The sequence below is a fragment of the Ovis canadensis genome, chromosome 2, assembly GCF_042477335.2.
Source record: "Ovis canadensis isolate MfBH-ARS-UI-01 breed Bighorn chromosome 2, ARS-UI_OviCan_v2, whole genome shotgun sequence".
Classification (NCBI taxonomy): Eukaryota; Metazoa; Chordata; class Mammalia; order Artiodactyla; family Bovidae; genus Ovis; species Ovis canadensis.
The window spans coordinates 220,338,972-220,353,515 of record NC_091246.1 but is presented as its reverse complement, the minus strand read 5'-3'; the positions used below and the strand labels follow the sequence as shown (position 1 = coordinate 220,353,515).

At 39.0% G+C, this 14,544-nt stretch overlaps 1 protein-coding gene across 18 annotated transcripts in view; it reads left to right on the top strand.

The window, feature by feature from the left end:
• IKZF2 (IKAROS family zinc finger 2) overlaps positions 1-14,544 on the top strand; it is a 263,397-nt gene that overhangs the window by 142,045 nt on the left and 106,808 nt on the right. For all 18 annotated transcript variants that reach the window (XR_011254671.1, XR_011254672.1, XM_069578263.1 and 15 more), the window contains one exon: positions 13,264-13,401. Coding sequence is in view for 16 of the 18 variants with exons in the window: in XM_069578263.1 (XP_069434364.1) it covers positions 13,264-13,401 (138 nt within the window). In the remaining 2 variants the exon portion in view is untranslated. The remainder of the gene's footprint in view (positions 1-13,263; positions 13,402-14,544) is intronic.

Sequence of the window (14,544 nt, the reverse complement as noted above, 5' to 3'; positions counted from 1 at the left end):
CTGCCACTCTCTTCTCCTTTTGCCTTCAATCTTCCCCAGCATCAGTGTCTCTTCCAGTGAGTCGGCTGTTATTATTCCAATTATTCCAACCAGTCGGCTGAGTATTATTATTTTCCCTCTGTTGCTGCTAAGTCACTTCAGTCGTGTCCAACTCTGTGCGACCCCATAGACAGCAGCCCACCAGGCTCCTCTGTCCCTGCGATTCTCCAGGCAAGAACACTGGAGTGGGTTGCCCTTTCCTTCTCCAGTGCATGAAAGTGAAAAGTGAAAGTGAAGTCACTCAGTCGTGTCTGACTCTTGGCGACCCCATGGACTGCAGCCTACCAGGCTCCTCCATCCATGGGATTTTCCAGGCAAGAGTACTGGAGTGGGGTGCCATTATTTTCCCTCAAAATTTAAAATATCCTGTGCCTATTTTGCTTTAAAATATCCTGCCTAAGAATGTGCTTCTAGGTCCCAGGAGTACCTTGCTATAACTCAAGAGTCACAAGCTAGCACATTATTTTAATGAGGGTACTCATTGTTGAGAATATGGTGAAATGGTTCTCTTATATACTACTAGACTGAATGAATTGGTAAAATCTTTTTTGAGGCAGCATTATAGCAAAAGGGATCAAGAACATTAAAATTGTTAATATTCAAGGTTCATGTAGTAAAATTGACTATTAATTCAGATCAGGTGTAACTTGTGTGTGCATATTAAGTTGCTTCAGTCGGGTCCAGCTCTTTGTGACCCTATGGACTGTAGCCCACTAGGTTCCTCTGTCTATGACATTCTCCAGGCAAGAATACTGGAGTGGGTTGTCATGCCCTCCACCAGACAAGTATAACTTATGGGTACTAAAAACAAAAAAAAAAAATAATGACAATTTTGCCATATTTCAGGGCTTATCTTTCTTTAGATTAGTTTATATTTTTGTAAGAAGTACTCAGCTTCCCTGGTGGCTCAGACGGTAAAGAATCCGCTTGTAGTGTGGGAGACCTGGGTTCGATCCATGGGGTTGAGAAGATCCCCTGAAGGAGGGCATGGCAACCCTTTCCAGTATTCTTGCCTGGAGAATCCCCATAGACAGAGGAGCCTGGTGAGCTGCAGTCCATAGGGTCACAAAGAGTCGGACACGACTGAGCAACTAAGCACAAGAAATGACCAAGAAAAACATATCAAATTTATTTTGAGCATTTATTTATAGGAAATGGCTATATTTAATTTTATTAAGGGAAAATGAATGTGATCTGCGCATAATGCTCTGTTCCTGATTTTATGTGTTTGATGACAAATGGTAAATATATTTTCTGTATATAGATGTGTTTCTTAGCATGTTTCTGTATGTGTAAACAGACATACATCTATATAAAGAATAAAACATTTACCACTTGAATTAGTGCTATTGTAATTTGTTTTATAGGTTTCACTAGGATTACTCTTGAAGTGACATATTTCAAGAAAATATAAGTGAACAAGACTTGGTTGTGCTATGTAACTTCATAACACCCTATGAATTTATGGTAAACATTTCTACTTCACAATTCTTTATGGCTATTTGAGTTGCTCTCTCTTTTGGGTAGGTATGTGGGGTTCTTAGGAGTATAGGTGCAATATTTCTTATTTTTAGTTTCTCATAATGACAGATGGAGAAAATACTAGCACATTTTTTTCTAATTGAATAGTTGTCAGAATTGTCAAGTTCTCTCTTGTTGTTATTGTTGTTTAATCACTAAGTCACATCCAACTCTTGAGACCCCATGGTCTGTAGCCTGGCCAGGCTCCTCTGTCCACGGGATTTCCCAGGCAGGAATACTGGAGTGGGTTATTGTTTCCTTCCCCATGGGTTCTTCCTGACCCAGGGATTGAACCTGTGTCTCCTGCTTTGGCAGGTGGATTCTTTACCACTGAGCCACAAGGGAAGCCCCAAGTTCTCTTTATTGCATCTCTCATGTGTAATTCCTTGTTCAGGTCAATAGTCTGTATATCTCTGACAGATTATAGTGATAATTCTTTCCTTTCTGATTAGTGTAGGATTTTTGTGAGGGGCAATATGTCAAAGAAGAGACTATGTGTTAACTTTTGAGATGGTTGGAACACTGACCCTGCTCTCTTCTGTGTTTTAGGACACTTGGTTTTATAACATATTCTTAGAATTACATTTATAAGAAACTTTATTTCAGTTACCAGAAGTGTAGTCGCAGTAAAACTTATAAAGTTACTGGTATTTAATTTCTTTGTATTTAACCTAATTGCTAATATAAATCTGGAGAAGGAAATGGCAACCCACTCCAGTGTCTTTGCCTGGAAAATCCCATGGACAAAGGAGCCTGGCAGGCCACAGTCCATGGAACCACAAAAGAGTTAGACATGACTTAGCGACTAAACACACCACACACTAATATAAATTTTGCTTCCAATCATGATAAGGATTAGGGATCAGAATTACCCTCCTGCTTTGAACAACTAGAATACCAGACAAAATATATTATATGACTTTAAGACATTGAGAACAAAGGTAGTGAGGGCTATAATGACCCCGGCTTACTTCCTTGAAGCAGTTTCTAGGCCACAGTGCAGGATCGGCAGACCCAAATAGAGCTAGGCAGTCTCACTGTGAGGAGACAGAGATCAGAGTTCAGGGAGACCTCTCTACTTAGACATCAAGGCAAAGTATCAGATGGGGAAACTGCACAGAAAAAAATTAAAAAGTTTTTCAGAGGGCCTTCTTTTACTCTTTGGTTAAATAGTGATTTACCTATATGTATGAGGAAACTTCCTGCAGCTGGGGAAATAAACACTAGGAAACAGAAGGCCAAACAATTCCTGGAGCTCTTTCAGAACTGAAAAGGAGTTCATTTTCGGCAGCCAGTGTGGAAAGACTTTGTCATGTGCAGGGCATTGAGTTAGGTCCTCAGAAGGATACTGCCATAGTCCTGAGGCTACATTAGCCTAGAAATGAAAGAGTTCTCTAGATCTGCCTTGAAGCATAAAAGCAAATACCAGAAGGATCTAACTGAATCTGAGTAATATAACTTCATGGCAGCGCAAGTAAACCATACTTTAAAGAAATGCAGCAAAATCTAGAACCTACTAATGTAAAATTTACAATGTCATTAAAAAATGCAGAGATACACAAAGAAGGTGTAAATTACTGTGGGTACACAGTCAGTAGAAAAATCAGTCAGTTGAAAGAGATCAAGAAATGACCAAATTGTGGTACTAATAGATAGGGTTGATAAAACAGCTATAAGAAATATGCTATTTATGTTCAGGAATATAAAGGAAGCGTGAACATGATGAGAATAGAAGTGATACTTGGAGGAGCACATATAGAATTAAGTCCTTGTGTTAAAAAAGAGGAAAGGTCTTAAACCAATTAAACTTGCTTCTTTAGAGGTTATGAAAGAGGAGTAAAATAAGTCTAGAGTATATTAAGAAAGGAAATAATAACGAAAGCAAGAACAAATAGAGAAAACAATGAAATCAAAGGCTGATTCTGTGAAAAGGTCAATAAAATGAGTAAAATTCTAGCCAAGGTTAACCAGTACAAAGAATGAACATTCAATTTACCATCATCCAAAATGAAAACAGGACATTGCGAAAGCTCCTACAGCAGTAGTGAACTATAATGCATGTGTATTATGAACAAGTTTATAATGGAAATGCTCAGTGATACAGCTGTTTTGAAAAACAGTTAAGCTGTTTCTTAGAAAGTGAATCAGGTACTTGTCATATAACCCAGGAATCCCACTTTTAGGTTTTAACCAAGAGAAATGAAAAGATGCATATACACAAAGACTTGCCTACACATATTTGTAGAAGCTTTATTCCTAGTAACCATAGACTAGAATGGCAAATAGATGGGGAAACAATAGAAACAGTGGCTGACTTTATTTTTCTGGGCTCCAAAATCACTGCAGATGGTGACTGCAGCCATGAAATTAAAAGACGCTTACTCCTTGGAAGAAAAGTTATGACCAACCTAGACAGTATATTAAAAAGCAGATATATTAGTTTGCCAACACAGGTCCATCTAGTCAAGGCTATGGTTTTCCAGTGGTCACATATGGATGTGAGAGTTGGACTATAAAGAAAACTGAGTGCCGAAGAATTGATGCTTTTGAACTGAGGTGTTAGAAAAGACTCTTGAAAGTCCCTTGGACTGCAAGGAGATCCAACCATTCCATCCCAAAGGAGATCAGTCCTGGGTGTTCATTGGTAGGACTGATGTTGAAGCTGAAACTCCAATACTTTTGCCACCTGATACAAAGAGCTGACTCATTGGGAAAGACCTTGATGCTGGGAAAGATTGAGGGCAGGAGAAAGGGATGACAGAGGATGAGATGGTTGGATGATATCACCGACTCAATGGGCATGAGTTTGGGTAAACTCCAGCAGTTGGTGGTGGACAGGGAGGCCTGGTGTGCTGCAGTTCATGGGGTCACAAAGAGTCAGACACGACTGAGCAACTGAACTGAACTGAATGGTACCAAAACATCTGCATTTTAAGAGCAGTCCAGGTCATTCTAATATAAGGTATCATGCAGTTCATACTTTGAGAATCATTGCAAATGATAATGTTTGAATATGGGCAGAGAATCTTGTTTCATAATAGACACTTAAATAGCAGATTAGAATAGAAAAGAGGAAGCAGTTTTACATTTCCACACATTCCTTTGTCTTACAAATATGTGATTACTTTTTGGAGGCTAAGCGTTACTAGTTCATGTCATGCTTCTATTTATCAAAATAGAGAGTTAGGACACTTTCTTCCAGAGCCACGTGTGTGTGTGTTAGTTGCTTAGTTGTGTCCGACTCTTTGCAACCCCATAGACTACAGCCCACCAGGCCTCTCCGTCCACGGGATACTCCAGGCAAGAACACTGGAGCAGGTTGCCATTTCCTTCTCCAACAGGAACTATAGAAAGAAAGAAAGTGAATTGCTCAGTCATGTCCGACTCCCTGCGACCCCATGGACTGCAGCCCACAAGGCTCCTCCATCCATAGAATTTTCCAGGCAAGAGTACTGGAGTGGGTTGCCATTTTCTTTTCCGGAGCCATCAGTTCAGTTCAGTCACTCAGTCGTGTCCAACTCTTTGTGACCCCATGAATCGCAGCACGCCAGGCCTCCCTGTCCATCACCAACTCCCGGAGTTCACTCAGACTCACATCCATCGAGTCAGTGATGCCATCCAGCCATCTCATCCTCTGTCGTCCCCTTCTCCTCCTGCCCCCAATCCCTCCCAGCATCAGAGTCTTTTCCAATAAGTCAGTTCTTCACATGAGGTGGCCAAAGTACTGGAGATTCAGCTTCAGAGTCATTCCCTCCAAAGAAATCCCAGGGCTGATCTCCTTCAGAATGGACTGGTTGGATCTCCTTGCAGTCCAAGGGACTCTCAAGAGTCTTCTCCAACACCACAGCTCAAAAGCATCAATTCTTCGGCGCTCAGCTTTCTTCACAGTCCAACTCTCACATCCATACATGACCACTGGAAAAACCATAGCCTTGACTAGACCAATCTTTGTTGGCAAAGTAATGTCTCTGCTTTTCAATACGCTATCTACGTTGGTCATAACTTTTCTTCCAAGGAGTAAGCGTCTTTTTTTTTTTCTTTTTTTTTTACTTTACAATACGGTATTGGTTTTGCCATACATTGACATGAATCCGCCACGGGTGTACATGAGTTCCCAATCCTGAACCCCCCTCCCACCTCTTTCCCAATATCATCTCTCTAATTTCATGGCTGCAGTCACCATCTGCAGTGATTTTGGAGCCCAAAAAAATAAAGTCTGACACTGTTTCTAATGTTTCCCCATCTATTTCCCATGAAGTAATGGGACCAGATGCCATGATCTTCGTTTTCTGAATGTTGAACTTTAAGCCAACTTTTTCACTCTCCACTTTCACTTTCATCAAGAGGCTTTTTAGTTCCTCTTCACTTTCTGCCATAGAATTCCAGAATTAACGGTGATATTGTCTATTGCTGTCTAAACATGATGAAATGAAAAGCTACATCTGTCCTTACTCTTTAAGCTCTACTGAAATCACAGTAGACATTTATTGAGGTATAAACCCATAAGATCAAAGACAATGGAAAGGATTGAATAGTAGCCAAGGGGAAGCTGGAGAGAAGACAGAGGGAGTTCCAGAAGCTCTGGAACTTTGGGTGATTATAGAAGGGAATAAAAGATGAGTAGCAAGTCATCTGATGCTTGAGGATCCTGAAAAATCTCTGAACTTTGAAGAAATAGAACTGTTAATGGTAGGGATGAAACTCTGGATTAAATATAAAAGGATTTCATAATCTGAATACAAAACAGGCCACAGAGCCACTCTCTGTCACTGCTGCTGCTAAGTCACTTCAGTCGTGTCCGACTCTGCGACCCCATAGACGGCAGCCCACCAGGCTCCCCGTCCCTGGGATTCTCCAGGATTCAACCGATTGTAAGAAAATAGCATTTATTTTTTGGATATATTGAATTGGAAAGGTTCTACCTTAGGGACTCCAGGAAAAGTAGAGAGTAGGGAAAAATTCTTCCCTGCTAGCTCAGCTGGTAAAGAATCTACCAGTAATGCAGGAGACGCAGGTTTGATTCTAGGGTCAGGAAGTTTCCCTGGAGAAGGGATAGCTTACCCACTCCAGTATTCTTGGGCTTCCCTGGTGGCTCAGATGGTAAAGATCCACCTGCAGTGCGGGAGACCTGGGTGTGATCCTGGGTTGGGAAGATCCCCTGGAGGAGGGCATGTAACCCACTCCAGTATTTTTGCCTGGAGAATCCCCATGGATGGAGGAGCCTGCTGGGCTATAGTCCATGGGATCACAAAGAGTCTGACAGGCACAGGGATGAAGCAAACTTAAAGCAGGGAGATTATGTAAAAGACTGCAGTTGTACATTTAGATTCTTGGCCCCATATCTTGCCTTACTTCCGAAATACTATCTAGCTTCATATCGCCCCTATTTCCCAACACACCCCCGCCCCCACCCCACAGAGGCTGGAATTTGAAGGCATCTTCTCAAAGGGAATTGAAAAGTTCTAGAGAAAAGACGTGGATATTTATTTTTAGGGGTCTGTCAATAAAAAGATTGCTTTGTTACTTGGTCACTCTGCGATAGTTCACAAATCTCACCTGTGTCTCCTGGACTTCCAGTTAGCTTTTTTGTGCCTCACTAATAAATATGAATGGACAATCAACATTCAGGCACAAGACACTTAAGGAAAGCCTAAAATACAGATACCTGCATAAAAAGAAAAAAAGCCAGAGAAAATAGACAATATAAAAAAGAACATTTTTAAAATGAAAATATTTTGCTCAGATAATGTTGTTATATCCATGAAGAAAACAATAGTATTTTTAAGAAAAAGGAAAGAGCTCATAGACATATATGTTAGACTGAGAATACTTCCCAGTAAGATTCAAAGAAAAATGGAGGAATTTTTTTAAGTTAAAATGTTAAAAGGATAGTTAATACAAAGGGGAAAGATATTTCAAGAATCAGTCTAAAAGGTCTAATATCAAATAAATAGAAACTCTAAAGAAAACAAAGAAATAGATTGTTATTAGATGGGGGTTGGGTGAGAGGAAGACTTACTAAGTGCCTTGTAGAACTACTTTATTTTCTTAAGTATGGGCATAACTATGGTAAAAAGGGAAAAAAAATTATTATTAAATAAGAAAAGGACTAAGGATACTAAGGCAAACTAAATCAACATATCATAATTCTAGAATCTGGGGAATAAACTGTTACCTAGTGGGAGCAATAAAAATATTATTTTATAACATGGGGAAATGTTCAAGGTGTATTTTTCGGTTAAATAAATAGATTGTATGATACAATGTATAAAATAACCCAGTTTCATAACATAATATATCTGTGCATGTTTAAAAATTACAGTAGGATAATATAAAAATGTTAAAGATACCTATTTGGAAATTATGTAATTATGAATTTTTTTTTTGGTAACTTTTAAAATTTTCTATGTGGATGCATTGCTTTTAAAATTAGAAAAAGATGCAGCAAAAACCAGTGAGAGGAAAATATTTAACAAGTTAGGAAGTGATGTCATTCATGAAAACACCACTTACTAGTCCTAGCACTTGAACAAATCATCTTACTAAACTCTTTGAGGTTACAAAGATATAAGACATTATTTCAATTTCTCAAGAAACTCAATTCTTAACACAGGGGTTAGGAGAACCAACCCCCCTGCCTTGCAGTGGAAAATCCACCTATAACTTTACATCAGTCCTGCATATCCAAGGTTCCATGTTTGTGGATTCAACCCACTTCAGATTGTGTGGTACTGTTGTTGTTGCTTTAGTTGCTCAGTCATATCTGACTCTTTAACAACCAGGACTGTAGCCCACCAGGCTCCTCTGTCCATGGGATTTCCCAGGGAAGACTGCTGGAATGTGCTGCCATTTCCTGCTCCAGGTTGCCATTTCCTTCCTTCTTCCTGACCCAGGTATCAAACCTACATCTCCTGCATTGGTAGGCAGATTCTTTACCACTGACCCACCAGGGAAACCTGTTAAACTATAGTATATATATATATATCCAGAAAAAAAAAATCACATATAAGTAGGCCCCTGCAGTACAACCCAGTGTTCATGAGGCAAATGTAACCACAGATAACTCAAGACAGAATGTTTTAAGTTTCCCAAGTGTGCACAGTTTCAGTTCTTTAGTGAGAAAGATTGCTTTTGGACAAAGCATGGTTAGGGAGATTGAAAGGACGTGGGATTTCAAGAGGTAGAAGTTGTATGAAGCCATTCCAGAAAGAACTAAGACTCAGATGTGTAAAGGTACAGGGTAATCTGGGCTGGATCCTGGGGTAGAAGATGGAATGTTTCCTTTGGGACCAGAGTAGGATGCTGATGCCAGGTACAGGGCTGTGGACTTTGTTCAATAACATTGTTGAGGAGGGGAGTAAAATAATGCACAAGGGAAGAGAACACCTGCTTTGAAGTCTTATTAAGCTCTCTCGGGTTCACGATAATGAAGACTTTTACTCAGATATTGGTTCTGAGAGTGAAAAGGGAGGGGTAAACTTGAATAATAGTTTGGATGTGAGAAAGGAGGTAGGAGGCAGCGGTAGTGGTTCCTTGTCATGAGTCCGGTTTATTAAAACAGTGGTAATTCTTGCACAAAAGACTAGTCAGAATAAAGAAGTAATTTCATAGAAGAAGATAATGTTGGATATATTGAATCTTAGATTTCAGAGAAATATGCTTGAGGCCATGCTACAAAGGTATTTGGAAGGAAAAATTCAAAATGCAGTTATTCAGCAAATACATACTGAGCACCTCTTATGTTTAATAATGCAAGACATGCTGCTGCTTCTGTGCTCACTCGTGTGTATCTCTTTGTGACCCATGGACTGTAGCCCTCCATACTTCTCTGGCCATGGGATTTTCCAGGCAAGGATACTGGAGTGGGTTCCCGTTTCCTCCTCCAGGGGATCTTCCTGACCCAGGGATCGAACCAGCGTCTCCTGCATCGGCAGACAGATTCTTCACCGTTGCACCACCACTATAATTCCAAATTGAGTAAAACACAACCTCTGTCCTCATGACAGAGCTTGTTGTTTGGATAAGAGAAGCAGAGATCAAATGGATAATTACAGTGCAATTATCAAAAGTAATGTGGACAGAGTGCTGTGAGAGCATAGAGGGGAAACTATGTCCTTGGCCATAGCTTCCCATGACCGTGATCACTTTTAAAATATTTGTGACAAATAAAAGCTTCTAAACAGGGGGAAGTTATTCAGGACTTGATTTGAATATTTCATAGAAATGAAGGCTTAAGAGGGAAAAGTGGGAGACTACTGTTCTAAGAAAAAACCCATAGGTTCATATATATTTGTCAGGCAGGAGTAGGTTGAGAAGCCAGGGAGTGAGGACCCAAAAACTGATGCCAGAAGCTAAAATCAGAAGATTCAAGACTAGTGAAATTTTGAGAGTTCAAGGAATTAGGAAGATTTAGGAATGATTAACCGAGAAGACAGTGGCAACCCACTCCAGTTCTCTTGCCTGGAAAATCCCATGGGCGGAGGAGCCTGTCGCAAAGAGTCGGACATGACTGAGCGACTTCACTTTCACTTTTCACTTTCATGCATTGGAGAAGGAAATGGCAACCTGCTCCAGTGTTCTTGCCTGGAGAATCCCAGGGATGGAGGGGGGAGCCTGATGGGCTGCCATCTATGAGGTTGCACAGAGTTGGACACGACCAAAGCGACTTAGCAGCAGCAGCAGGAATGATTAAAATCTACCAGATTTAGCACATCAGAGACTATGGATGACTTAAAAAAAAATGTTTCAGTAATACTAAAGCTGTTTCAGATAGTGAGACTGTGTAAATAATATTTGTAAAAAGAAAAGTGGCAAAAGAGTGGTCCTTTTCTGTGTATATATCTATGTTATACATTTTAACTCATACAGTTGATAACTATTATACAGTAAAACTCCCTATATATAAATAAATAGGGAGTAAATATAAACCATATTTTCATGACCTTGATTTTTAGGAAATACGGGTGTCCACTAAGCCTATAATAATCATTTCATGATGTATGTAAGTTGGATCATTCTGCTGTACCCTTTAAACTTACACAGTATTGTCTGTCAATTAAATCTCCATAAAACTGAAAAAAAGAAAAAAGAAATATCAAAGAACTGAAAAGAAATGATCTTGTAGGGATAGTAGAGCCATCGGATTTGGCAGGGACTGTTGATAATGTTTGAAACAATTTTCAAAAAAGAGTAGCAGGAACACAATCTAGACTTTGAAGGAGCTAAGAACATGAGAGTAAATAGAAAGAGATGATGGCAGTTCCTGGAAACACTGTCTCTCCTCTGCCCTCTGCCCCATCTCCATTATCTAACTTCTGTTTTTTCTTGAGCTATCAGCCCAAATGTTCAACCTCAGGCAGACCTTTCCAGCCAATCTTCTCAAACTAAATCAGGGTACCCATATTATACTAGCTTACTGTTCTTTAGATCCATAGAATCTACACTTTGTAATGTATTGCTTGTATATTTCTTTACTGTCTGTCTTCCTTGGTAGACTGTTGTTTTCATGAAGATAGGCACCATGACAATTTTCTCTCCACTTTACATTCCAGCCTCATCCCAGGGTTGGTACAAGGTAGGCTTTCTGTAAAGATGTATCACCTGAGAGAAGTATATCCAAATTTCTTGGGTATAGAATAGTCACACAAGATGTGAAAGTCCAGCCTGAGACCTAATATGTGGATTGCTGGAATGGAATGCAGATGAAGATTTGGGGAAATGGAGAGCAATTTACTCAAAGACCTGTTACACTCACAGAGAACAAGAATGGGATGAAAAAGAGAGTGATGTTTTTACACAAATTGGTAACAAAGTAAGAGAAGCTGATGGGATAGAGTTCTACAATGAGAAGGTTAAAATGTATACTGGCTCTTTTTCCTTATCTGGCGAGTTGGGCGTTTTTAAAGAGTTGTGAGCCAAGGCAAGTGGACTGGAACTATGTTTTAATTAAGTTAAAAAGGTGTCAAGTTGCTTAGAGAAATAAGAGGAAGAAATTATAGAAGGATATGTTCACAGTAAAACATAGGTATCATAGGACACAATACAACAGGACTTACAAAGGGGTAGACAGAGCTGGTGGAACTAGTTTATAGTGGGCTATTAAATACAGTGTATATGCTTAAGTATTAATTTCTCAGTAGACTTGTTCAAAGCAAATTCATCAAAGATTTTTGTCATATGTAGCCCCAAGCCACATGTCTTGGAATGCAATTACCTATAAATATATTTATATCATTTACACTAATGTTTTGGACAAAAGTAATTTTTGTCTTCCGTAATGCTCTCTCTCTCAGTGCCACAACACTTCATGATATACAAAGCTACCTGGTGTTCACTTCCCAGAAATTCTTGGTTCTGATGAATAGAAGTTCCTTTGCCTGGTATATTTAGAAATGACTAATCCTGCCTTAGATAGTTTTGTTTTTTGAGACAGTTTAGAAAAAATTGCCACTGTGAAATAACTGATATGGGTTTATATGCCCCTCAAATACAATCTAAAGGTTTGTTTTGTTTCTTAAATCAGTGTAGTGAAATTTTATGTAGCTGTGAATACCTTGTCTTGTTAAAGTATTTCAGTTTGTTTATGACCAGTATGTTTATAATAGCATGGGTTTGTAAAGGACCTGGAATTAGGGATGCTTTCTTGGACCATGAAAAAGAGCTGTCTGTCTTCTCTGGGCAAAACAAAATGATTCCTAAGGGAGTTAAATGAGAGCAGCTCACCTGAGTCACTGTGTGCTTTACCAAGGGCTCTGCCAACAGACCCCCTTGTGTTTTATGGTTTTTCTGCATCCATTCAAAATGAAAAATCAAAGTATTTTGTGATACCCTTGTGAATAGTCATACATTAAAACACACCTATTTCCCTAAATGTGGTTTTTTTTTTCCTTCTTAAATTTTTGAAGTCTTTTTCTTTAATGTAAAGACTGAAGTAATTTACCAGTATCATGAGATATGGCTATTAGAAAATAATTCACTTCCTGAATGTGAAATGCATAATTAAGTATCACTATCGTCGTAGCTAAATATGTTAGGGCTGCACTGGTTACTGTTAATAGCCTTAACTTAAAGCACCTACATTCTTGGTAATGTAAGAACAGTGCTGCGGTGGGAGAATAAACTGTTGCGCTGCATAGTTTTGCATGTGTGAATAGTTATTACCAAGGTGGAAAGAAAAGAGAAACTCTGCTTTTATCTGTATTTTTTCTCATCCTTTGAGTTCTTTCTAGTCTTCTTGGTACTGGTGAATAACCTTTTCATTAGTCAATGACATTTCAAGTTGTTGCATTTTAGTTTCCCTCAGTAAAACCCTGTATCCTTAACCCGAATAAATAAAAATAATTCTCATCATGTATCTAGGACACTCATGATTTGTCTTTTGAATGAGTCAAAGCTTTGAGAATTGTGTAAATGTTAAGAGTCTGATACTTTGAAGACTGATCATCAGCCTCTCCTGATGTAGGAGACAGCACGATTTTGATTCAGTATTTCCCCTGTCGCCAAAGGTACACTCTGCCTTTGCTTGCTGTCGCTTAATCTTGGTAGAAGTTTATTATCTTTAATCACCTAAATCGGAGTGTGGAGGAGGAAGAGATTTAAGTCTGAAAAGTATATAACTGCTTCCTCCAGACTATCAAAAGTTAGCTGGTAATTTTGCTCTGGATTGAGACCCGACAGCACACTAACCCTGAGTTCTCTTCACAGTGGGTAAACCTCACAAGTGCAACTACTGTGGACGAAGCTACAAGCAGCGCAGTTCACTGGAGGAGCACAAGGAACGCTGCCACAACTATCTCCAGAATGTCAGCATGGAGGCTGCCGGGCAGGTCATGAGTCACCATGGTGGGTAGCATGGCTTTCACCATTTCCATTCTCCCCTGCTGCTTTTGTCTTTTATTAGGGGTTAAACAGTTCTGTCTGCCCTCCAGCATGAAGGTAAAGTTTTACTCTGTTTTAGAGCAAGTGTAGATCATTCTCACTTTGTATGGGATTTCCTTCGTAAGTGCTTAAAACTAGTTAAGCTTTGGAATACTTCGCAAACAAGCTATATTGAGTTCTTACGATACACCCAGTTTATTTCTGATAGCCTGTGTTTGAATTAATATCATAATGGCAGATGGCCTTGAATATACCAAAGTGCAGTACTGTTTGGTCTTTTTCATCCACTGTATCAAATAGTTCAAGATGGTATCATGTAAATCTATAGGTTTTCTAAAATAAGCCATTGGTTACTTGTTTATTTACATTTCTCTTAGGTAAGTAACTGATATAATTGAAAATGTCTCCAGTTTGTTTTGTGGTTTATCTTGGAAGTTACTGATTTGGCTTTCTATAAGTATGGCAAACAATTTAGACCAAAATTAGGTACCACTGCCCTCCACAAAAATCAAAACCCAAACAAAACATCTGGACCTCCACAATACACAATAACAAGTAGGCAAGCAGTCCCTCAGGTTTATTCAACTAATCATTCTCTATTACCATAGACTTCCCTGGTGATCCAGTGATTAGAACTTTGCCTTCCAATACAGGGAGTGCAGTTTCAATCCCTGGTCGGGGAGCTAAGATCCCACATTTCTCTAGGCCAAACACAAAACAGAAAACAGAAAAATATTGTAACAAGTTCATAAAAATTTTTTAAATGGCCCACATCAAAAAAAAAATCTTTGAAAAATTCTCTGTAACTAAAAAATAAAAAATAATGTTAGTCAATCAGCCTCACAAAGTATTATGAATTTTAATTCTGTAGATTTGGAGCATCTGTTTGGTCCTACAAATTATATTTTTATAATGATTGATTTTATTATTCATATAAGCATATACAAAAATGGTAACTTATTGATACATTTATATCTTTCATTTAGGAAAGATTTGGTCAGTATAAATAGTACAGTTGAGAAATCCTGTAGTCACTTTTATATACGCATCTCTTTTGTATTTACAGACAGCTCAAGGATTATTTATGGGAGATTGTGGAACTGTGGA